At 41.9% G+C, this 26,756-nt stretch overlaps 2 protein-coding genes across 2 annotated transcripts; one reads left to right on the forward strand and one right to left on the reverse strand.

The window, feature by feature from the left end:
* The first annotated feature begins 216 nt into the window (after positions 1–216).
* Positions 217–8,703, forward strand: sf3a3 (splicing factor 3a, subunit 3). Its single transcript, XM_061092656.1, has 17 exons — positions 217–415; positions 535–582; positions 1,209–1,261; positions 1,435–1,540; positions 1,629–1,701; positions 3,090–3,181; positions 3,281–3,363; positions 4,008–4,146; positions 4,252–4,320; positions 4,427–4,494; positions 5,548–5,655; positions 5,751–5,820; positions 5,938–6,102; positions 7,850–7,960; positions 8,109–8,199; positions 8,289–8,344; positions 8,441–8,703. Exons 1-17 carry the CDS (start codon positions 320–322, stop codon positions 8,516–8,518), a joined length of 1,506 nt encoding a protein of 501 aa, XP_060948639.1. The 5' UTR covers positions 217–319; the 3' UTR covers positions 8,519–8,703.
* A 7,233-nt stretch (positions 8,704–15,936) lies between these two features.
* maneal (mannosidase endo-alpha like) lies at positions 15,937–25,717 on the reverse strand. The gene is made up of 4 exons (XM_061093272.1): positions 25,213–25,717; positions 24,174–24,283; positions 17,750–17,826; positions 15,937–16,573 (listed from the first exon to the last, which is right to left on the reverse strand). Exons 1-4 carry the CDS (start codon positions 25,715–25,717, stop codon positions 15,937–15,939), a joined length of 1,329 nt encoding a protein of 442 aa, XP_060949255.1.
* Between the last annotated feature and the right edge of the window lie 1,039 nt (positions 25,718–26,756).

Consider the following 26,756-nt stretch of genomic DNA (forward strand, 5'->3'; position numbering starts at 1 on the left):
TATTTTTAAATATCTAAGTTGAATTCCTCAAATTCTATTATTATTTGATTGTCTTGCGCAAATAAATAATGCTAAACAAATTAATTAATTCCGATGTCTTTATTTGTCCCCGGTCTTTTTTTCGACCAAGCCGCGGAACCTATTTTCTGGTGGTCTATGTTTCCCTACTCCGAGAAAGTTGACGGACGCTAGCTTCCTAGCATCCGCCATTGAAAATAAACGCAGCCCTCACGGCAGCGGCTACTTTCTTTCATTTCTCAAGCAGTCGGTCCTCGGGCCTGTTTTACTCCGAAATAAAGGTCCGACACTCTCTGAGAAAATGGAGACTATCTTAGAGCAGCAGCGTCGCTACCACGAGGAGAAGGAGAGGCTCATGGATGCTAAAACTAAAGAAATGCTACATAAGAAGTCCACGGTAAGATGAGCTATTTATGCTAGCTTTAGCACGAATGCTAACCTAACACTCCACACACAAGAGACGTCTATAAACTCCAGGAGGGTTTTAAAGTATCACATGTTTTCTTTTCGTTACAGCTGCGGGAACAGATCAACTCCGACCATCGAACAAGGGCCATGTTGGATGTAAGCAAGAGTTTTTTATTTGTATTAAATACCGACTGGCTAACGCTAGCCCTGGCTACAAGTTGGAGAGGTAGCCTTCTCTTAGACTACAACTTAAATGCAAATGTTTAAATGATTACCCAGTAGCATGTTATTGGATAAAACTGCTTATCAAGTGATAATATAGCTACTAGAAGAGTGTGCAGTCAGGAATCTCCTCTGTAAAAGCGACTAATTCCATGCACCTTTCAACATAAGATCTTAAGTATGTTTGAAAGTATAATACTGTAAACTTTGTACGCATTTGTAGAATCTACTGGGATATTTGTCATGCAAGTGATCCACCAAACAGCGGAAGTGAATTGTCCATGTCTGATTGATTAACCCCTGATCCCTGCACTGCAGTACTTTTAAGTTTAAAAACTGTAAATCGTTTAAATAATACACTTTTTTGTGGACTGTGTACAGAAAAGTACTGAGACACCAAGTGATCAGGAGTTAAACCTGTGTTAAATGAAACAGTGCTGTGATCTGGGAGGGTGAAAGTCAGGAAAACAAACCTGTATGACTCCATTAAGTGTGTTATGGCCACTGTTAACATTCACTATGACAATGAAGTCAATCTGAGTGTGTTTATCTTATTTCAGAGGTTTATGGAAGTGAGCTCAAATCTCAGAGACTCCTACGAAGATAAAGATGGGTAAGTCTTCTCTTTATGATTAACCTTGTCTAATTAAAAGTCACATGTGTATAAAGGTTTTCTCTAGTATCATGTATTTGATATGTTAAACACGGTATCTGTTGTGTTGTCTGAACCTTTTAACAATCAGTTGCTTTTCTTTTTTTCATGTTCCATTTAATTTATTTTGACAGAATGAGGAAGGATGAGCTTGCTGCCATCTCAGGACCAAATGAGTTTGCAGAGTTCTACAACAGACTGAAGCAGATAAAGGAGTTTCACAGAAAGCATCCGAATGAGGTAGGTCACCCCTTGTGAGTAGTGAATTCTGCTCTGTGAATTTTTAGAAGCTGAATATTAACCACGTTGTTGTGGGGATTTCTTGTAGATTTCCATTCCCATGTCCGTGGAGTTCGAAGAGCTGATGAAGGCCAGAGACAACCCCAGCGAGGAGGCTCAGAGTAAGTCTAGATACACTGTAGGGCTGCTCGATTATGGAAAATATCATTAACACGATTATTTTGGACAAAAACTAAATCACGATTATTCAAACGATTATTAATATGTGCCCTTATTTTTTTTAATGACTAACCGGAAGTACCAGTCACTTCCGGTTCCGGTAAACACCGATTACGGCTGCGTGTCTTATTCCTCCGTGAAACCATGCAGGATATCGGTGCCTTGTTATTCAAACCCTTAATGATGGCAACATTCTCCATAAAAACACTTTGTAACTGAGAACTTTGAAATTTCCTCTCATTATTAAATGTCCCCATCTGCCCCCCCCACTACAAGCACAGAGAGAGAGAGAGGTGGGGGGGGGGGGCTATGAGGACCATCATCATTTACCCCCGAACCCCGACATTGAACGGGTTCCATACAACAACAAGCGGAGAATCGCGAGCTGACCCGCGAGGGTCCGGTGAGAACAGCCGGCGGCTGCGCGCTGTAGAGCGGACACTGCGCGCCGCGCGGCTGCTACACTGTGTGGTGCTGCTGCTCGTCGGATTCGAAGAGTCGATCACACGGGGCTGCCCTCACTCTGCCGTTTTCCACTCGCGCTGTTTTTTAAATACCTCCGGGCCCCACACACACAACTCGCCTCCTTCACTTCACAGCTGCTTGAGAGTGAGTGCCGGTCAGCGGGGCCGCGCTGAATGCTTTGGGGGAGGGACTGAATTGCGCATGCGCGTCTCTTTAGAAAAAAATGCCAAATAATCGTTTCAACTCGATTATAGTAGTTTGGAGATCGTTTGACCCAATAATCGTAATCACGATTATATTTCGATTAATTGAGCAGCCCTAATACACTGATTATAAAGTTATTGTAGTAGGTTCTGTTTCTTAACACAACTTTAACCAAAACAGTTTCTTTTATGTGGTCTTGAGGTTTATGTAAAGGATAATTGAGCACTTGAATTGTGCACGACATAATAGCACTGTGATCAAAAATAAGTTATATGTTCCAGTCAATGAAGCCTTTCTAGGCAGATATGACTAATGTTGTACCTCATACACATGCTTATAATAATAATAACCACAATTATGACTGTAATTAAACAGGATATTAACAACAAAAAGAACGTACTTGTGTATATGTATGTATATATATATTCTGTATTTGTGTATATATTCACGTGTGTGTTTAAAGTTAGATGTTAGTCAGACTGCTGATAAAATCAGTAGCCAGTTCTCAGGATTTTACCTGGAATTCATGTCTGAAAACAGCTTTAGATAACAGCTCTGTAGCAGGTTAGGTGACCATCATTTGAATGTGCCCTAGTTTACAGTAAACTAGTTAATATTAGCAAAATGCTGACGATTGAGGGAAATTGTTTATCTTCCACAGACCTGGTGGAGTTCACAGACGAGGAAGGATACGGCCGTTACCTCGATCTCCACGACTGCTACTTGAAGTACATCAACTTGAAGGGAGCTGAGGTAATGATTGTTTAAATCTGCATCATTTACCTCTTCACCTTCAAACTAAACTTTTCTTTGGTTTTTAAAATCCGATGCCTCTGCTGTGTTTTTGTGCAGAAACCCGAGTATATTGCGTACCTGTCTGCGTTCGACCAGCTCTTTGACATCCCCAAGGACAGAAAAAATGCTGAATACAAAAAGTAGGTTCATCATGTTTATTCCCATCTGCTGACATCTGAGTGGAAAATATTGTTCCCAAAAAATGGAACTAGTGAGCTTGTGGGTTGTGGTATACACAGCATGCCTTGGGTCCAGGTGGTTGAGTTGTGTGAACGCCCCTGCTAAGCAACAGTAACATGGAATCCAGCTGTTGAGACCACAGCCTGATTGTATATATGGACCATGTGACTTAATTTCCGGAGCCAGAATAAGTGCATTAATGATCCTTGAGTCGATTCATGCTCTCAACCAACCGCGAGTCAGTCTCAGCTGTCAATCATGAAATTTCCATTTCTAATTGAAAGCAAACTCATCAGAAACTTGGACATGTGAACATACATCAGTGTGATAAGAACTACCTTAAATTTAAACATTGAATTTTTAGTCTCTTTCGTGAAGAGGGCAGGATTTGTGACATATACTGTATCTTGCCACCAGGGAGAGATCATATGTTTTGGCTTCACCTTTGAGAGCTGATATTTCATTTTGAGAGCTGTGCATTTGATCTATGCACAGTCACTGGTTGAGACAAGATTGTTCAGCTGTAAATAGATGATGTATTGTGTATGAAAATGTAGATGTGGAGAACTGTCACACTAACATATAATGCTCTGTGTGTGTGCAGGTATCTAGAGATGCTGCTGGAATACCTGCAGGACTACACAGACAGGGTCAAACCCTTGCTGGACCAGAACGAGCTGTACGGCAAAGTGCTGTTGGACTTTGAGAAGAAGTGGGAGAATGGGACCTTCCCAGGCTGGCCTGTAAGTTCCACTGACGGCTTCTTAATTTGTGAGAAGGCTCAGGTTTTATTTATTCACCTTGTCTGACCTGATGTTTGTTTCTTCATCTGCTTCTCTGGACAATAGAAAGAGACCAGCAGTGCCATGACACACGCTGGAGCTCATCTGGACCTTTCAGCCTTTTCTTCCTGGGAGGTAAGAAAAACTAATGACACTTAAGATGATTGATCAGTGAATGTTATTACAAAGTTTTGTCTCTCATGCCTCTGCTGATGTATATTTGCCTTGTTCCGTCCCACAGGAGTTGGCCTCTTTGGGTCTGGACAGATTGAAGTCTGCTCTCATGGCGCTGGGACTGAAGTGTGGAGGGTGAGCATGTAGTTTATATTTAGAAACACTGTAACATTAAAGCATCAGTAATGAAAAACATGCACACTATGAGTACATGTAGAATTAACTTTGCAAATAGACACAGTTCTGATATTGTAGCTTTCCTGGAGGCATTTTTCACTCTAGGAACATAACAAAACATGTAGCCACTGTGACGAGTTTTGCTTTTGTCCCCAATGCTCTCTGTGTGGTTCTTGTAGAGACACACTCCGACTGAAATACAAGGCCAATGCTGTTTTGTTTTTGTCATTATTTATTCCCCCTTTGTGCCCAAGAAATTCATTATAAAAGATTTCTGAACCGATTTTAAATCTAAAGCTCTATCACATGATCATTGAGTCTTTAACATGGCAGCCAGTAGCTGTTATAGCTATATACAGCACCACCTGTCTAAATCTGCAACTGGCAAAGCTACATTTAGCAAAGTGCAAACTGATTCGATCAGTGCGAGACCAAAAACTTACCATCAATTTCAGTTCTAACTCACTGGTTGTTATAATGAAATTAATAAGCGTGAAATGTTTCATGTGACGATAATATTAATGATAGCAGCATCTGTCATAAAACATGATATTTGTTGTTGAGTAGTATCATATCTTGATCCTGCAGAATATGAGAGCTAGAGAGAGAGAGGGGGAGAGATACCTATTGGTAGAAACCAACACTATAACCAGTCTCCCTCTAAAAAGGGACAGTCCAGGTACGAGCCCACACCAACACACAGCCTGGAAGCTGCCAAACGACCCACTGGCTCTGGTGCATCTCCCCTCCCGGTCTTTACACCTCAGACCATGTTGAGGAGGTGGAATCAGGTGCTTTTAAACCACCTGCTGCAGGAGGTGCACAGGACAAAAAACAGAAACACACACATAGCACTGTAGTTATACTACCTTTAAGCCGCACCACCCCCGCAATAACTGTTGATAACACATCTATCACTTCATCATCCTCCCTGGTAAGAGGTGGAGGCTGCACAAAGAACATGAAGGACAGTGTAACTTACTTGATGTGTCAATGTGTGTGTATGTGCAGAACTCTGGAGGAGAGAGCTCAGAGGCTGTTCAGCACTAAAGGCAAATCCCTGGAATCACTGGACCCTTCACTGTTCGCTAAGAATCCCAAAGCCAAAGGGCCCAAAAAGTAAGTAGGCGCAGAGACTCAGTGAAGCGCTGACTCTGACTCATGATGCAGTTTATTATATAATCCATCACAATTTGCATCCATCACTTCTGCAGAGACACAGAGCGAAACAAGGAGATCGCCTTCCTGGAGGCTCAAGTATATGAGTATGTGGAGATCCTCGGGGTGAGTGAATATATCCTCAGATCAACTCTGCTCTGGAATTCATTCGAAAGTGTTGCAGAGCTAATCTTAGACAGCATGGACTCAGATGTGACACATGTCATGTGTGTGTGGTTACAGGAGCAGAGGCAGCTGACTCATGAGAACGTGCAGAGGAAGCAGGCCAGGACCGGCGAGGAGCGAGAGGAAGAGGAGGACGAGCAGCTCAGTGAGAGCGAGAGCGAAGACGATGACAATGAAATCATCTACAACCCTAAGAACCTGCCACTGGGCTGGGACGGCAAGGTGAGATTTAGATTGTCCTTCAGTTCTCCTGCACTAAATAACACAAGTTCACATCTTTGATCACAATTTTAAACAAGCATGAAGCCACATGAGTGGAGCTGGTGGACTATAACAGCTGAACTGACATTCCTGCCTCTCTTGGTCTCTTGATCTAATATGAGAAGATCTCCAAGATAAAGTTTTAAGGAATAAGTGGGTTAATAAACTGTGAGAATAAATTAATATAACCCATTAAGATCTAAGGACCTGAAAAACGCACTCTAAAAACGAACCGTTGTTTGAAAACAACATAAAACTAGAGGGTTTCCGAAAAGCTGAAAGATATATTTATACTAGGGCTGGGCGATTTTTCGATCCCGATTCGGGATCGCGATAAAATTTAGATCGATTTCGATTATCTCCTCGTGACATGTATTCGATCTCACGTGGCAAAAGTAAGCGCAACAACAGTGTCGGAGCCTGCCGGCTGCAGGCAGGACACGACACGCCCCCTTCCCATCGTGAGAGCTGCTGCAGTTGCGAGAGAGAGAACAAGAGAGAACGAAGTTGAAAAAATGAGTGAAACTGAAGTCGGGGACAGCGAAAATAATGCCGAATGTGAGAGCGACATCACTACATCACCCGGAACCGAAGACATTGTCGGAAAAAAGCGTAACGCGACGTCAGTTGTGTGGACGTGGTTTGGATACGGCTAAAAGGACGAGGAGCAGACGAAGCCGGTCTGCAAAATATGCCGGCGGTCGGTACCAGCCAGGACGGGAAACACCACAAACCTTTTCAATCACCTGAGACGGCACCATCCCAGTGATTACACAGAGAGTTTGACTCTGCGGGCTCAAGTTTGCACGACACCAAACAAAGAGACAGGCAAGACCACTACGTCTCCCGTTAGCATCGCTAACGTTAGCATCGCTATGTTAGCAAAACAACAGTCCATCCAGTCGTGTTTTGCAGCCATTGCCCCATATGAAAACAATCGAAGCGGGGAAAAAATATAACGAGCGCTATTACTTATTGCTTCGCTACAGATATGATGCCCCTGAGCACAGTGGAGAGGGACGGCTTCAGGAAACTGATCAAAAACTATATATCGTGTTAAGAATCGAGATCGATCAATATTGAAAAACATATCGTGATTACATTTTTTCCCATATCGCCCAGCCCTAATTTATACCATTCCTCTTCCTCAAATATGTTTCTCTCCCACTGAACCTCGGACTCTTTTTCATTATTTTTATCAGTTAAACGCTGCTTCAATGTCGCTCCATTATTTGAAATGCTAGTTAATTGGTCATTTCTAAGATGTTGTTACCATTTAAATAGAAATGCAGTTGAGGCTTCAAATTTTACAGTTTTACCTTTAACATTCTGATGAATAACCTATAAATTAAAATAAAACACAAATCATGACAAAAACACATAATTAATATAATTTCCTTCAACAATGTCTGTGAAAAGCTCATATGAGCTGATATTCATCAGCCAACTGATAAATGAGTCAGGCTCTAAAGTTGTCATTACTAGGAAGTAAATCCAGATATTTCTGTCTCTGCTGAATTCGTTTTTTTAGTAATTATTCTTGTTGTTCATGTTTAAGTCAGTTTATTTTGAGTTGACTGTCCCATACTGGCTGGATATTTCCAAACGTCAGTTGAACTTGCACTTCTAAATCTTGAAATTCAGTCATGACCTCCATGTCTTAACTTAAGCTACTGTCTATGAGTGCTGACTGTTTTCTTCTCTCCAGCCAATTCCATACTGGCTCTATAAACTCCACGGGCTGAACATCAACTACAACTGTGAGATCTGTGGAAACTACACCTACAGAGGACCCAAAGCCTTCCAGAGACACTTTGCGGTACGTTGTTATGTCTTGATATTACAGAGTGTGATTAGATTCCATAAAACAACAGTAATGGCAAAAACACAAAAGGAGACATGGTACAGACTGTGGTATCAAACGTTAGAGTGTGAAACTGAAGTGTATTTTGTCTTGCGTCGTGTAGGAATGGAGGCACGCTCACGGGATGCGCTGTCTCGGGATCCCCAACACTGCTCACTTCGCCAACGTCACTCAGATCGAGGACGCCGTCTCTCGTAAGAATGCAGAATTAGCAAAATCTGGCTGTTTGCAGTAATTTGGGAGTTTCTTTAAATAAGCATTTCTTTTTTTGTTTCTTCAACAGTGTGGGCAAAACTGAAGTCCCAGAAGGCATTAGAGCGGTGGCAGCCAGACACAGAGGTAAGGAATCTGCACAGATGATTGAGAAGTAATGTCTCTCAGTGACGGTGTCCTTTTTAATATTCCTTTATTTGTGTTTTTATTCTCTGCCTTCAGGAAGAGTATGAGGACTCAATTGGAAATGTGGTGAACAAGAAGACCTACGAGGATCTGAAGAGACAAGGCTTGTTGTAGATAAGCACAGAGGGAATCAAAAGAGCGTCCTCTATAACGAGCGCAACTTTTTACCATTGATTTGTTTTTATTTGTAAGTACTAATGTTGTTTTACAGACTTGTGTCCCATCCTTCATTCCTCCATTTGATAACTTTGTAATGTGGCAACCGTTGACTATTATAATAAACTCAGTACTTTATCACATACTGTTTGTGAGGGATTACTTTTCTACTGAATCATGTATTCTATCAGTGTTGCTCAGACGTAACAGTGACCGAGCAGAGAGAGCACTTGATTTATTGGTGCTGTTGACTCATTATCTACTGAGAACACTCTTGATCTTGGACCACTCTGAGTTAAATAGTGTTAAGACACAGTAAGATGATACTATAAGAAAACAGAGCTGAGGTGCCAGACTAGTTCACAGCTTTCATGTAAAAGGATGACCTGACACACACATTCCTGACCCTCTCTGGAAGACAAGAGCCTTGCAGTGAGAGAACAATCAGATAACTAAAGAAGAGGTTCCAGCAGAAATGGATCAAATCTCTGACAGCACTGAGGACGAGCTGAACAGATCAATAATCAGTGCCCCATCGGATGGCCATATTTAAAAACCTCTGTTTTTATAATCATAACTTTGATTTTATAGCACTTATCTAAAAAAGCTTACAAAGTGCTTCACAAAAAAGAGGAGAGAGAAACGAGGAACAGTTGTGTAACCATTACAATTGAGCTCTGGCAGACTGGTTGTTATAATTAAAATAATAATACTCTTCAGTAGCACTTTGGCATCATCAGGTATTTCAGCCTTTTAATCCCAATAACGTTTAAAGCAGAACCCCGAGGGTACACTGAGGCTAAAGATAAGTCTGACTGGTTTCTGACTTGTATGGCAGTGCTATGAAAGCCATGTGGCCCTCTCAGTAGATCAGGCATCATTACCTTTATGCTTTTTTTTTTTAACTAAACTAAATACTCATAGGCAGCAGTCAAAAGCTGTGATATTGAGGAAACTGTTTCAAAAAAGTAAGAAAAGGAATAAAACCAGTCTAATCAGGCAGGGAGTTCCAGAGCCTCGGGGCGGTGACAGAGAAAGCACAGTCATCTTGAGTAGCCAGCCTTGACCTAGGGACGGCTAACAGGGACAGGCTGAAAGATCTCAGGTTGAGTCGGGGTTTGTAGGGAGTCAAGAGCTGCGAAATGTTAGTAGGAGCCAGCCTGTGTTGAGCTTTGAAAGTTATTATAGTATATTTAAGGCATGTTGTATTTTAAATTATTCATTGGCATTAGTACTCACTAATAATTCTGATATAGGCTGCGAGGCATTACAACAGGCCAAACAAACAGCTCATCCTAAACATGCAGGTTTACAACGGGCGCTGCACTAGTCCCTTGGAACGAGGTGCAACAAATCCTGGGAAAATCCAGAATACTGTATCTGCTCAAAATCTATACCTGTGGTCATGCTGCATCCTAGTTCTTTACGACCAATCCAGGCCTGCAGATGGTGCTGCCACACCAGGACTCTCTGGTGAAAACCTGTGGGATGGACACGACTGTGCTCAGGTAGAGAGACTCTGCAGTGTAGGTACAGTTCTAACATGAACTATGAGGTTATGAGAAAACAGATGACGACGCCCTGGTGATTAACTTCCTGTTGGATTATCACCCTCATATACTTTTAATCAAACAGCTGCCCTGCTGTAATTATTTGTGCAAACCATTTTGATCGCAGATGCTCTTATTAGCATTTTCCAACATCAGTGTATCAACATCAGTGTAATAATAACCATCATAAAAATCTTTTCCAATACATTGATTTGCATGTTCACTCTTTCCATGATTAAAAAAAAAGAAACATTATCTATATTACTATCATTAGCCTGTTGGCTGAATTTCTACATGAAATTACGAAACTTTTTGTAAGCATACAGCATATTTTAGCAGATACCTAATAGTTGTTCTATTAAAGTAATCTACAGATTTATTGTCTCACAAAAGGGAAAGTGAATTTTGATCAATTTCAGTGGTCGAAAGTAACTATGTAGGTGTACTCAAGTACTACACTTGAGTTAGGTTTCAGGATTATTCAGATTTATATATTCTTCATTTACTATGAAGTCTATGTTTTACAACTTGTTATGTGTAATGACAGAATAATATAAAAAAGTAACAATATTATTTTTGAATGAGCATAATATCCTTTACACAAACATGCACACACAAGTATATAAAATATATATAAAAAGGGGCTCAAATCATATTCTTTCAAATTTGAAGATAAAACAACCTCATAAATGTGTTTAGTATTAATATGGGGATGACAATAAGTATCTCTTACATTCCATTTCAGTAGCAGTCAGTGAAACATGCATTTAGGCTATTGTTATTTTAAAACCCGCGCATTGAAGAAAATACACTTCCAAATACTGTTATTAGTTATGTTTGACTAATGACTTAATATATAATTACTTTCCTAGTGGAGTGTTCATGTAAACTGGGAAAGACTTGAACACAACAATTGGATAAACATTTAGTAGTTATGGTTTTATTAAGAGGTTCATTTCAGTGGCACCACTTGAAAGGGTTAAAACCGCGAACACCGACAGGAAATTGAATTAACTGCAGGTAACAGGTGAGAGTTAGTCTTTAGGCCCTTCTGTTAGTAGGGTAATATCTCACCAGCACCAGCTGCTGTGTCAGGGAAGTTACTGAGGAAATAATGCTTTATCAATCTTCCCTTACTCTCCCAAAGTTGTGATGAGATTAACATGCTTGTTATACATTCAGTCATCATATCAGTCATTATCTTGTCCCTACATCACTATCTAATGGTAAAACCACTCCTCCCTCGCCTGTTGGTGATTTTCTTGTTCACAATGTATCTGATAGATATTGATCGTGTTGTCGACGTGAGCAGCATCTCCTTCACTCTGCAGCTCACCACAGTCTGAGCAGTTTCCCCTTTGTTACTGCTGCAGCTGGACAAATACTGATCTCAACTTAAGCACAAAAGTTAATTCTATACCTTTAAAATATGGCAGTTTTGACATAAAAAAAAGTGATGTAACCTGTTTAGGAATCTTTGACCATCCTCACGCATTACTGTATATGCCATTAGATGTTATGTATATTATATCTGTACAGCAGAATAGTGCCTGTCTAATTCCACAGATACTCCCTTGTCTCTCCGAGCAGCACAAGGTCAGTTTATAGATAAAGGGCCAAACAATAGTTCATTGTAGTGTCTATGTTGAGGGACTTTCCTTTCTAACTCAGATGGTCTAGACAGAGAAACACCAACCTTAACTCTTTTGCATATTTCACCAGTGAGAAGACATAAGGACACAATGTGATTTAGGAATGCATACTCTATGCTTAACTATCCAATAGGATGCGAACACCTACATGTAACATAGAGAGTGACAGCATAATACTAATTCGTCATACTATTGGTACATTTGTGCTGATCAACCAACAATGCCAGCCCTAGTAGTTGCAGTAGAGGCACAAATTATCAGTAGTACTTGTGCAGAAGTGATAAAAATATATTATCCTCTGTTTTTATGGTGAAGGCTGAATTCTATTGCAGAGGCTGAAAGGAATATTCTGAGAGAAATTCTCTGTGCTTTGCTGTTGAAGAAACATCAACAATTATTAGGTGCTCCGAGGCCTGACATTTGTAAAAGAGCTACCGGTAGCCTGGTTCTAACGTGACTCCCATGGGCACAGGCTTTACGGGGGCAGAGCCAGCAAAGTGTGGTATTAGAGTGTCATGAGGGATCTGCTTGGCTCCAGTGATTTCTCATTCACATGAGGGCTGCAGCCGGACCACTCTGCCGCTGGTTGGGTCACCATGCTTGATGTGTTCCACTTCCAAGCTCCTGACATACAGGCACTTACTCAGGTCTCACTGGTAAATTACACATGCTGGCCCTTGTAAGATAACCGAAGTCAAGTCTGCACACTGAAAACTGCTCCATGGGTTTAAGGATTTAAAATGGCAAGTTCTGACGAGCACTGCTTGAAATGTGCAAGTGTTATGGCAGTGTCAACCACCAAACATGCCCTGGAAAGTTTATGCAATCTCTTGAAATTCGCCATTTTCATTAAAATACTTGCATGAGATGCTTGAAATTACCGCTAACACAGTCCTGGGAACATAACCCCAAATACAAGGTTTTATTAGTAATACGAATACTTGAGAATCTAACAAAACCGAGAAACAATCCGTCTTAATAGAAATTGACAGGTATGTGTTTTTGCTTCACATGAACAGCACCATCTAAAATGGGAAACCAACACAGTCGACACACTATTACTGTGTAGCAAATTTCAGACATGAATGACAATGCCAGGAGATTATCCGGAGTTCAGTGCATGTCTGAAAACAGCCTATGTTCACAGTAAGCCGTTTTCAGACATGGCCTGCGGGTAAAATCCGAAGAATTGGCTGTGGAGCTGACATAGAGTTTGCCTTTCATGAATGCACAACACAGCGGGAGGTTCTCTGCACAGGCGCCTTCACAACAGCTACAAATTATCCGCATTTTTCAGGCGATAGGTGGAGCAGCCGGGTGCAGCAGGCAGAGGCAGGAACTGACGCATTAACTCAGCTGCAGAGATCACATGATTTTCTTGATAACACACTGACACCGTCGCCAGCTCTTATTTCCACAAACTCTCTTGACACAATCATCTGTGTCTTCTACGTGTGATTCGTCGCATTTTCACTGGGAGATATTAATTTTCTTTTAGTTTTTTTCATTTTTGCGTCTGGGAATCCACTGCTCTTTCCTTACCATTTGTCTCTGTTGTTTCAGACCTTCTTTCCAAACCCACTTTCTGCCTCTGGTCTTAATTCTTTCTAATTACATGAACTACATGAGGAACGATAAAGCTGTGTGAAGCCTCATTAAAATGTGCCCCCACCCTGGGCCTCTGCACCTGGCTTTCTTGCAGCGACACCACCTGCACCACGTGGCTCACCATTAATCCCCATTTGACCTTTTATTTGTCTCCTCATGCTCAACCCTCATTTCAGCCACCCAACACTCTCATCCCTCCAGCCTGACCATCACCCACCACTCCACTTTACTTGTCATTCCAAGAAACTAAACTGCATTCATCTTTGTTCAGGAATGAGCTGATTATTTTTAATATATTACAATTTGTTGGTAACGGGTAATGGGTTATTGGGAATGGAAACAAATACACCCCTGCCTTCATTGCTCCTTCAGAAACTCCACTGATTTCAACATATTGGATTTAGCCACCACACACATTAGCATTCTGTAGACAAAATACACACAAACTAAACATTCAGAGGCATTACGTACCGGCGTGTGGTCACTGCAGTCCACAGCGCAATCTGGAGGCAATTCAAGATGATCTCTCCTCCGGCTCACAGATGCTATCATGGGACATGTGATATACATTTCAAAACTTAGCACTTTAAGCACTATGGTGAAAATGCATTACCACCTGCTGACAGTAGTTGTTTCGTTCTGAAACTGATATTTTCAGCTCCTCCTCCCATCCCTTGACAGTAGAAGACAGAGGAATGAATACATGCTCTTGTTTGAGATGTAACAGGTGATATGTCCTTGTTTTATTAAAAGAAAGAAAGAGGATTCGTGCACTGTTACCCACTGCCCCCTCTCTGATCCCAGTCTTGTGCATGACCCCTGTTGCCAACTGGTTTGAACAGGGTTGTGGTGTTTGGATAGTACAGCATCTGCAAATACAGAGCCAGCGCTTGTATTTAAATCCGATTTGTTTCCAGAGCACATTCAGAAAGTACAGCTAGCGGACTGGAAGGATATGTTAACAGAATTTGACAAAAAGTGTATTGAATTAACATGGCTTATTCTAACTTTATGAGATCATCATGGGTATCTTAGTTGAACTCAGATTTCCAAATAATGCGGTTTAGTCCATCTGGATAAGTTGTTCTGTAGAAGAGCAGCGCGGCTTCTGCAACTTAACCTCAGCTGAACCTCATCCAGTGTGGCTGCTCTAATCTGCTAACATGGAAATGAAAAGCAAACCGTTCCGCAGCTGTTCCGCGGCGTAACCGCGCCAGTGTGGCTTGGGCAAAAGTCAGAAATGTTCACTGATGACCTCTGTAACTTTTGTTTTCAGAAGTTGGTTGGTCTATAACTGGACTGTGTAACGTAAAATAAAACAAAAAGTATAAGAAAAGAAGATCCCTAGTGCACACATTATTTAACACAGGGAGCCACTTGTAGGCGCTTCTACCTTTGTCTTATTTAGGGCTACCCTCTGAAATGAGAAGGAGATTCTTCCAGTGGTGATTTTTATTACTTGTTAGTCACTGAGACGTTCATTTCTTCTCTTTCAGTGCTTCCAATCTCAGGGGTAAAATCATTCCACAGACACAGGGGGAGTCCTAGTGATAAGGAGGCAGCTTCACGGTCAGGCTCTAAAATAACCTTATTTTCGGCTAAGAAGTGTTGAACTTGAGAGAGAGAGAAAAATTTAAGAAATTAAAAAGTGACCTGATCTGCCCCCTGATCCAGATCAGCACCAACATTAAATTGGTTCTCTCCGGACTCATACCACCTGTTAACTAACAGACAAACGAATGCTGATGAATACTTATAAGCTTCTTGGTCAGGTACAGCTCTGTCGTCCCATCTTTTCTGCACAGACCATTTTAGATAATAAAATGTATTAAGTGTATTATTTTATCAGTAGTGTCAGAGGGAATTGACTAGAACTGTTTTTGTCTTTCAGCTGCTCCCACCAGAGGTTGGTTTGTTGGATCTCCTTCCACGTATTTAATTTGACATATGTTGTACTCTGGGGAAATCTCTGACACAATCAGGGTTTCCACCCAGGAGACAGCAGCTCAACCACAATGAGCCACAGCCCCTAAAGGGAATAGTACCACTGTTAAAACCAGACACGTTTTTGCTTACAACTCAGTAGCTTCTATTGCATCAATTACATTTGCTACCACTAAACATCAAACAGTGATTCTCCATTGGTAAACAGACACATTTTAATTTGTCCTTAAGGAAATACAGGGAATTCGTAGGACAAGAACAGTCTCCTATCATAAGAAAATAAAACCCCAACCCCCCCCCCCCAAGAGCAAAGTTACTGTACATAGCCACTTTATTGATGTCACAACACATACTGATTTGTTATCCTCAAAAGGATGATTCCCTTTCACTGTGACCTTGTCGATTCAACAAACCAGTGAACTTATTTACCTTTACAAAAATGTTAGTGATTAAAAACAATGTGGGCAAAGTGGATATTTGGGAGAAAGCTCATCAGTGATGTTCTGAAGTGGAGAAAAACAGGAAGATGTACAAATGTAAAGTTGTTTTTCTACAGTGTGAGCTGACGTCTTGTCATTTCCGATTCCCCCCCGGTACATCTACCAGGGAAATAAAACCACTTTCACATCAACCACTTGTCTTTCTCCTTGTTAAAGTTCTCGGCCCACTGACGTGTTAGCTCCAAGTAGTGGTCAGACTGGTTGGGTTGGTAGTCTAGGTACAAACGGGTCACTGTTTTCTTGGGCACAGCCTTCTCTATCTGCGTTCCTTCATGCCATTGATTAAAGGAAGTAATGGTGACAATTTCTGGTCTGACAGACAGAGCTGCTTGCAGGGATGTCTCGTAGTATCGTCCATTCACCCGGTTCCTGGTGTTATGGTTGTTCCATGGCCGAACAGCGGTGTCTACGTACCCTGGGCCGACACTGGGGATGAACAGTAGATTGTTTCCATCGCAGAAGGCCTTGATGGCTTTCCAGTTCTGGTGGGACGAACCAAAGGAGAAACCGTTGGAGGCAAAGTAGGTGTATATGCCATCGAAGCCACTGGCCAGGATGTCATGTTTGTGGCGCTCCTCGACGATGAGGGCCACGAAAATGCCATCGTAAGGTGTGCCCCTGATGCTGTGGGAGCCCTTGGCTGTCAGGAGCTCGGCCCAGGACTCGGGCGGCGTCAGGTAGGAGTCGTAGACATAAAACAGAGGCAGGACCCGACCTGTGCTGGACCGGAATCTATAGAAGGCGCCATGTTTTCCATACCTTGGAGAAAGAAGAGAGGACTTAATGTTCCAGCTTTCTCTGCATACATTTTGAAACTGTGCAGATCATATAAGAAAAGTTGATGAGATTAGAAAACCAACACATAATAAAACACTTGCACTCTGGAAATGCATGTAAGGGACATTAAAACACAAAATCAGTGGAGCTTATGTTAACTGCTTCAGGTTCGGTTTTCTCTCTGGCTCGGATGGGTTTGGACAAAGAAATGTTGCCCAAGCCGATCTGTATTCTTTACAATTGATCTTTCACCTCTCCTCCACCATGTGTCATTCTGTTGTAGGACGACACATGATAATTTTCTCTTGGTGACCCTGTTGCCACTCAATCATGTAGTGTGAGGTCACGACTGACACACTCACAAGACAGCAAGTCGTGTAGAGTGAGATCAGATGACTCTGAAAGTTGTGTAAACTCTGTGTGTGAACTCAGGTTCACCTGCTCGTAATGATAAACCTTGAATCTAGAGTCAGTGCTACAACCAGATAAGAGGTCTATAGACACTCTTGATGATATTGACTCTGGTCTATTGAGACTGTAACACGTTTGATACAGCAAAAATTTCACAGGTTGACGTTGAAATTATTGTGTCTTTATATTTCTCCAATTTTTATCTTAGCTTCATATGGCCAGTCAACATACTGGCAGCAATATAAAGCCCAGACATCATAACTCAAGCTCTAATGTAACTGTCCTGTATCATTGTAAACACGGCATCAGAGACGCTTTGTTCTTCTTCAGTCCACTGACGAATATGGTATTAGATGAAATGTTTCATGAATAACCTCCAAACCGTTCTCCATGCCTCTCTCTTAAAGCCGTAATCTTTTATACATCAGTTGAGTTACAGTAAAAAACGAGAACGTTGAAATTATTTTTATAGATAGACAAAGAGACAAGTTCCCTTTGACACACAATCAGGCTGCTTGAAGTCAGAGCAGGAGATATCCGCTGATCCATTACAGCAGGATCACAAGGGAGACATCTATATTTAACTACCTGTTCCTCCTCTTCCCTTATCAGGCGTCAAGTTTCACCACATCACTACACGTTTGATGTGAGCGGCCACTGAGACAGCAGGCAGAGCTCGACCCTTTGGTGAAGGAAAGGCATCAAATCAAACACAGAGGACAGTGGATACAGAAAAACACAGCTTACTTGTCAGTGATGTATTTGATGTTGTCATGCATGCTCTGGTCCGTCCGTCCTTTGTATGGTTGTATGTGAAAGGCCACCTGGAAAAATATACATTCGAACATGGATATTGAATTAAAGACCATAGACATTAATACACAAAGAGCTGCAAAATAAATAGGCCATGCATTGAATTTTAAATTCAAATCTTGCTGCTCATTATCCTAGCATAGTATTTGTTTTGATGGACAGCCAGTATGAAGGGAATATTTAATTAATGGTCTGTGGACAACTCTAATAATTTCACCACGCTCTTTATGGATCAGTGTCGTGCTCACTGTAAACTCCAGTGTGCCGTCACAGGTTTGAGTGAGGAGTTTTCTCTGGCCGGAACCAGATCCAAAAAGCATTGAGATCAAGATATAAGACAGTGGACAGATCTGCTCCCATTCAGGAACAGTCTATACTAGTTTGAAAAGAAGCCAATACAACTCCTCCACCTACACACAGGACCCTATTTTACACCCAGCCCAAAGCGGTGCAAATTAATGCCAAACAAGACGTAGATTCAGACCGGCACAGTTGTCCAGGGCCCACACTGTTTTTTTAAATAGCAAATGCTATTTAGGTCCTTTAGGTGCTTTGCTGCCACATGTGGAATCTCAGCATGCAAGAACACTGAATTCATATTTAATCCAAATTAGTCCCTACATGACTGTGAGATGAGATTCATAAGGTATCAGGAATAATATCCTCATCAACATACTAACATATGCTGAGTCTGCTGTTCTACTCGTTGTTATTCTTCAACACACGGGCAGCAGTTAGGTTTGTACGAGAAGTGCAGCAGGTAGAGAGAATGTATGAGAGATGGTGTCATCTGAGTCACGCCAGGCTGAGTCAAGCATATGAGAGTGTGGCACTGACTGGTCGGGTTCATATACCTACAGTCAGAGCTGTGCACCACAGTAAGATATAAGGGGGAAAGTCTTTCTCCAGCTGCACTGCACAAAAAGCTAAATCGTTTCAACATTGTTCAAGGTTGGAATTACACAGTTAGACATACTATTTTAAATTGAGAATATTTACATTGCATGGGGACTATTTCAATTTTGAATTTGATGAAGACAGACTGAGTGTGCTTTAGATTCTTGCATGCACACAGACAGGCAGGCAAACTGTGTCTTTCTCCTGTGGTATAATGGAAAGAGACAGAAGGGCAGCGAGAGACCAAGTGCAGCCTGCAGGATACTGAGGATTTCTGGAGAATGTAGGTGAGAGGGAGGTGGAGCAGGGAGCAAGTGAAGCAGATGCTCACCATCCCTGCAGCCGTGTCCCGTATTGTTATCTCATCTGTCAACACTTTGAGAGGAGTTGGGATCTTTTCCACTGACTCAGAGTGTCTCAGAAATCCAGATTTAGCCGACTCTCAGGACAACAGAAAAATTAACAGAACATCTGCTGAGTGATCCAGAGGGAATTTTAGCTCCTATCCATGACAAAATCAATAAAACCAGTGGTGTTCATCGACAACAGCGTTATGTTCTCTCACAGGACTGGAGAGTTGAGGGAAGGATGGCCATTGTCATCAATGGAAAAGCTGTAGGAAACTATTGTAGGCTTGTTTTCTTCAGTCACAGAGAGAGGAAAGGTCTCTGCAGCACAGTAAATCATTGAAAGAGCTGTAGAGCCACAAACACTGAAAGCTCAACGCCCACTCTATCTTTCAAAAGAGGCTGCAAGGCCTTCATAAACAGTTTCCATGACAACGTGGCAGCATTTGGCGCCCTTGCTCGGGCTTGTCAGCCGCCTCGACTACTTGTTGGAAATTATGAAAGACCAGCGAGGTAAGATGCAGTTCAATCTGTTCCCGTTTGGCCGATAAAGCCGGAGGTGGATTCAGATAAAAAGGTTTTTTTTGGTCCCCCCCCCCCCCCCCCCCCATGTGGTGTGATGCTGACAGACTCATATTTACATTCCAAGCCTTAGGTGTAAACATGCTGCCACAGCAAACAAACCTCCTGAACAGTTTTCACCAATGTTTGGCTGCTCTTCAGATAATGAAGAACCCTCACCTGAAGCAATGTTATAGCATTAGACTGGTCTGTGCTACATTCAGTCAGCTCAGCTAATTATATCAACTGTGATGATAAATTCAAAAGTGCAGATGAAAAACACCGTCATGGCAGACGGCGACTTTGCTTTCATGGAGGCTTGAAATGACATAAAGTTAAAGAGATGACGCTCCGGCTCCATCCACACCAATGACTGAACCTAAACATGGGCAATGCGTCTCCACCTCCTCCAACTGCCATCTTGTGTTGGTGAATCTGTAGTGATCCGGGAGTGGAGCTGTGGCATCAAGGTCGCACCAGTACAACCGCCCGACCAATCGTGAGTCAGTCTCAGCTGTAAATCATGACCCTGTTTTTATAGCATCAAATAACTTTGAAACTAAACATCTAAGAGAGAAAAATCAAACCTTGAACTTACATCAGTGTGATGAGAACTACATAAAATGATAGAAAAGAGAGCATGATGAATCAGGAAAGAAAACATTGTGACTGATGAGACCCAAAAGGAAGCAATGGTTTCTGTGTCTTTATTTCCAAAAGTCTCTGATTCTGTCCATCCAGACTATGACCAAAATTTCAGAGCTAACATTCAAAGGTTTGATAGATAGTAGGACAAAGTGTGTGTAAAAAGAGACAAACAAACTAAACAAATAAATCATGATAGTAATAAAAATGATAATAATAAAATAAACAGAAAACAAATAATATAAAATATAATATATAGAGACAAACAAACAAGACAAACGAAAAATGATCAGAGGTAAAAAATAAGTAGAATCTGTTTGTATGCATTCATGGGGCTTTACAGGATGGGTGTTGCATTTTGTTCTGTTCATTCATTTATATACATACCTCCACTTGCATACATTTTTCCATTTCGTTCTTTTTTCTCTTTTTCTTCTCTGCTTTGCTTCTTTTCTTTTTGTCTCTTCATTCCTCCCCAGTTAAATGCTTAAATTGCTTTACTTGTCACATATATGTCGTAGTATTAACTCACCGGCAATAGGATAGATTTGAGGATTGTTGAGGTGACTTTATTGAACTCTTGGAACTGGTTTCTTTGTATCACAGATGATTTTCAATTGATGTCTGCTGTGCTAAAAGATCCAACCATTGCTCATTTAGGACTGATGGTGGATATAGACGACAATGGGACAACTCCAGATGGTTTTAAGAGACATGGTGTGTGAGGTCAGAACATGGTTAATAAGGTAATTGTCACAAGACTTGGTGGTAATGACAGTCACTTGTTTTCAGTAAAAGCACATCTTGTGGATTGACAAAGCAAATAAGGCCCATTACTCTGTATATGTTGAAATCTCATCTATGGTCGAAAAGGTTGTATTAAAGGCGTAACATCATTAAAACCAAAGAGATTCCTTGTTACCTTGTTATAGTGAAAGGCTCTCTGCTGTCAAAATGATGGATTTTGTCATTAGAACCTAGAACGTTTCTGCTCGACTAACGTTTAAAGTTTGTCTGCTTTTCACTGAGCAAACGGGGTCAATCCATGTTTAATTAGTGAGGGTGGGGACTGGAGGGGATTAAAGATCAGCCCGTGTCCTCCTGTCTGTCATCTGTGATGTGCTGCCCGATTTCTCTGACACCAGTGGCCTGCTTTAGATGCAGTTCACAAGGATGTTCTATCCTTACACCTCAACCCACTTTTGAATCTGTGTCAAAATCCCCTTATCCAACGAGGTGATGTCTGAAGGTATAAATGTATGACCCTTGCAGAGGAAGGCTAGACACACACATCACTGCTCATACACACAGACTTCAGCCTGCATTTTGTCAGCAGCGGCTCTGGTGCACTGAAACACTGGAGTATTAGCCTTCGGGTCAGCTGTGAGATACACACTGTTGTGTAAGTCTGACTGAGACACACAGAGAGACCCAGTTCTCAGTTTAAGACTTCCTTATAAGGAGCGTGAAAGTAGAGTGACGGAAAGCTCCTCTGTCCTGTCGATGCTCAATCTACAGCCTGTGCTCAGCTTGTCTTGCTGCCCCTGTCTGGAGCACCTTCAGCATCTTGTGGCTCTGTGGTATCTGAAACCCCTCAGTGTTTAAGGACAAACGACTATGTGAGATGGAATTGTGCACTGAAAGGGAAAATCTACCCTAAAGCACTCTAAGTCTTTGGCTCAGTTAGAATGAGTCTGATAGCACAACATTTCCATCTCTCTGCAACGTCCATAGAACTTTAAATGTCAGGTTTTCAGGTCAGAGCCTCAACATTGAAACAGGGACACATTTCTTGATCATCAGTAGTCTCAGTCGAGCAGAAGGCAATGCAGCTGCAAGACTCTGTGTTTTGAATTAAGGGCTTGACACACATCGGGCCTTATCTTAGACCCGGTGCAAAGCAGCTCATGATAAAAGTCTCTTTGCTAATTCCAGAAAGAGCACTCATATTGTTGAAATTGCATAACTACTCGCGTGTCTTAAAATAAGGTGTGGTTGTGCGCTGGCAGATCTGTTTTCTCTGCAGGACTGTGTCCACCTCTGCAATATTTCAATGGCATGTAACTGGAGATTTTGTGCCACCAGCTGTTAATCTTGACAAAGAAAGTCCTTGATTTTCATGAGTAGTGGATAGAAATATATAAATAACTATTTTCTTTTATCAAATTTCTCAAAAATCTGTTGAAGTTAAAAGGAAAGACACCCACTTAAAGGAAAGTATTTAAGCTTTAGCTGTTTTTCACTGTACTTTTATGTAACTCTGCTGTGATTCAATACAAACTGCTCCATAAAAATGGAGCTGGGTTTCTCACAGTTATGAAACATGAATGGTACAGAGTCTACAACATCGTAAATCCTAAACTCTTTCTTAAGACAGATATTGTACAGATATGTTTCTTTAATTAAGTTTGTAGTTTGCTAACTGACAGTGGGCTAACACTTAGCTTAGGCCCGCCATACACTTGTTGTTTAACCAAGTGGACGCTTCAGCAACCGGCTGCATCATGAACATTAGTGTTCACATACTTGCTTGGATACTACACGTGTTACTATAGAATTTCTTATCGAGGGCAGACCACAGAAGTCAGACTCAAGATTGTCGAGCAATGTGCCTTACGATCTTTGACTCAGACCAATCTTTCTGCCACTTCCGGACGTGCAAGCGGTAAACACAAAGATGAAAGAGATCAACATTTGGCTTACGATTAGATCAAGACAGAAAAAGCGAAGGGACATATCTCAGAAACCTGAATCAGACACATCGTGAAAAGGTTTACTTCTCTTTCTCTGCCAATGCGGCTCCATCATTTCTGTCGCTAATGACGTGCCCCTGGACTCCCTACTGCCCGACCTATATGTTGGTATTGTATCTTGCGTATGTGTTGCAGTAATTTCTGAGACATGCCCAACCTATGCACCAAATGGACGCAGGATACGCAGCCATTTTGTGTACATGTACATGTAATTTACAGCAAGAATGTTATGAGCCCTACTGGTAATTGACAGTAAGTTTGTAAGCCTGCTTGTTGTGACTTATTGGCGAATAGCTTCCCAGACGCAGTAGTTTATTGACAAGCCAGCTAACCATTAACTAGTGGGCAAGGCAAGAAGCCTTTTAAACACAGAGATATTAAAGAGAAGCAACGCATTGGGGCAACATTCACAAACACTTCATTCATCACTATGTAACAAGGCTTCTATGCTATTGCTCTCACCTACAGTACTTGTCTGAGAATTCCTTTAGAAATGCTCCTGTTTAATATGAAGAACAAAACAAATATATTTGTTCAAATGTCTTTAGTAATGTATGCTGTACTAGTCAGGTAAAAATAAAATGGATTTATGATAAATATATACAGGTGAATTTTATAAAAAGCTGTGATTTTTATATTATGATTATATTTGATTCAACACGATGTTTCAAGTTAGTCTTTGTATCTATTCGAGGATGGAACTAATATCCAATATTAATCTGGAATAACATGGATTCATAGTTGTTTCAGTATATTCTAGATCCACTTCTTTGTCATCTTCATTATACTCACTTTGCTGGTTGTATCAGGCTGTCCTGTAAGCCTACACTGGCCCAGTCTTGGCACAATTAAGATTTACTTTTTGTCAAATAAACATTAATATTAAAAAATTGTATTGCCTCTGTTCAAAATGAGCATGTGACCTATCAATGACCTGTTAGTTGTATGTCAGATTATGACTTTTAGACTCATATTTATATTATATTACAACCAGCATGAATTATATAAAAGAAGCTTTCTTATTTCCATGCTGAATCTATGAACATTTTCAGCTTTGTCACGTACTACCACACAATTCATTGTCACCGGCAAGCCATTCACTCATTCAGTAAATCATCATAAATGAAAAAACATACCGGTTGTCTCACCAGTTACCTTGATGCTGTGCCTGTGGGCAGCGTCCATGACTACGGGAACCAGGTCCTCCGTGGGCTCCCCGTGGTCGTCGGCCACCCCAGGAGGATACCAGGACAACACCAACACCCCTACAGCACCGGCATGGAGAGGAGGGGAGGACATCCAGAGGAATATTTATTTTACAATATCGCCATCGACCCTTTCTTTCCATCTCAACCTGGTAGATCTTAGAACATTGTCTCAAACAGTGAGGTAATCAAATACAACTGACAGAGTTAAGTTATGTTTACTTTATATTTACGTATTCATTCTACAAAAAATGTAGTTGTAGTCTAACTTAAAAATGGCAAGTGAAGTTACCCCATTCTTTCTAAGCATACAATTACTGTTTAATTACAGATACTGGAAGACCAAGGTTGTTAAGACCCATTCTCCCAAACTTCCGCTTTGCGTCACACTGCCGTACCCCACAGGTACTCAGTATTTACAAAACACTTTGAATATGATGAATTTCTAAGCAGGCTACTGTTGCTCCCCCTTTCCCCTTTTGTTTTCTTCTGCTGTGTATACATTTAAGTATCAGTAGTAGGACAATCATTTAGAGTAAAAACACATATCTGCAAGCATGCAGAACAATACCTGCAAGCGGAAAGGCATCTTTTAACTCCCTGCCCTTTCATTTTACAGTGTAAACTTTGTGGATGATATTTACCACTGATGTTGTTAATGCAATATTTATTTATTTTAGTTTGAGACTAAATAAACGCCATTGGTATCTGATTCATTCAATCAAATGACACTGTACATTTGAGGCTGTAGTGATTACAACCAAACTCTTTGGTGCATAATTTTGATGTTTGAAGATGGTTATAAAATAATATGTCATTTCCCGCAGAGATGATGCCATTTAAAGGTTTTGCATTTTACTGCAATATCAACATTCTAGTCCAGGATCTCTTAAGTTTTGCCTCCAGCCACGGGAGGGAGTCCACCCTGTGGAGTCAACACACACCACAACAAGCCAAACATGTAGAGCCAGCGTTGCCCAAACTGTTACCTGCTGCAGCCGCTTCTATCTGGGCCATGTGTGACTCCAGCACCGTTGGGTCCCTGGAGCTGTAGGGTCCCAGCTCAGGGAAGAAACTTGAGGCGACGTCCTCTGGTGGCGTGTGCCTTCCCTGAGCGTGACTGGCTGCGATCTTGGGGTCCCAGTGTGGCACCAGCACATGATCCCAGTGGATGTACTTGTTGTCCATGCTGGGGGAGCCGTACCACAGGTAGTAGAATATGTGCACATCGTAGAATATGCTGTAGTCTCGGTCGGACCTGCTGAAGACCACCTTGGTGTCGCTGCTGCCCATGTGGACCTGGCCCGGCGACGCAGCCACGTCTTTCCCGTCCAGCCGCAGCCTGTCGGACCGCTCCACGATGAGGTCCATGCCGGGGGCCATGTCCGAGAAGCCGTCGCTGGGTTTGAGCGTCCGGAGCCCCATCATGGTGCCGAAGATGAAGAGCGTGAAGAGGAAGAGCGCGACGAGAGCCTTCCTGCGGAGGCGCGTCATGGTCGCTGTCCGTGGTGCTGCGGAGCCACGACAGCAGCCAGCGGGAGGAGTGATGCGGCTTCGTCCTAATTACAGCCCGGGAGCGCACGGATGGTCTTTCAGCATCGAGCAGGTGGAAGAGAGGAAGCGCTGGTGCGTAGTTGAGTCTTTATGAAACCCACGACAACTAAAGGGATCTCACATCACTTCCATCAGCACGACCCGAGGGCTTCCTGCTCTGTGTCGCTGCCACGCTACATCTCCCCCTGGCCGCCTGCGCGCAGCCATGACGCTCATGTCGGATTAGATTTCCTCTCCATCGTTTGTCTTCAGAGGGGAAGTGACACGTCGCTCAACAGTTCCCCCATGTCTCTGTCTGCTGCTCGGAGGTTTCTGTCAAAGCTGGAACAAACCAAGTGTGGTTACCTTTGTTTGCCATCCAATCAGCGCCGGTTCTCCTCTCTTCTCCTTCTCCTTCTCCCCCTTCTCCTCTTCCTCCTCCTCTCACCCAAACCTCATCACACCTGTCTCTGGATCTGTCCCTAGAAACAGTGCTGGATTAGAGAGACACTGTTTTTCCTGGATGTTCAGACCAGAGCAAAGAATGAAACATTTGTGTCTGTGCCGATGGCAGGAGGGAGGTGGGATTAACCCCGACCACCGGAAAGAGATGTATGAGGGGCGATTAAAGCCACAGAGAAGCGAGAGGTGGACCTCGATGTCTGTCTGTGGGAATTCAATCATTATTATGAATTTGGAGGAATATTAGTCTACTGTAGACGAATATAAGTGATTCATAATCATGATTAAACCTAAGAATATTCATTCAATTTCATTACAGCGCTCAAAACCAAATATGCTCAGTATTTTCATTGGTGTCAGTGGAAGAAGGGTGAAGTATATACAAACATATTTTCAATGTGTTGCTTTTTATGTAAAGTCATTTAAATGTCTTATTGATTAAAATATTAAATGTTGTGTACAAATAAATCTTTCTTTGCCAAAATGTTTTTCTTTAAATATTTATCTCCTCCTTCCCGAGTCACTGTGGCACTAATCA

This window comes from Limanda limanda, chromosome 19, assembly GCF_963576545.1.
Source record: "Limanda limanda chromosome 19, fLimLim1.1, whole genome shotgun sequence".
Taxonomy (NCBI): domain Eukaryota; kingdom Metazoa; phylum Chordata; class Actinopteri; order Pleuronectiformes; family Pleuronectidae; genus Limanda; species Limanda limanda.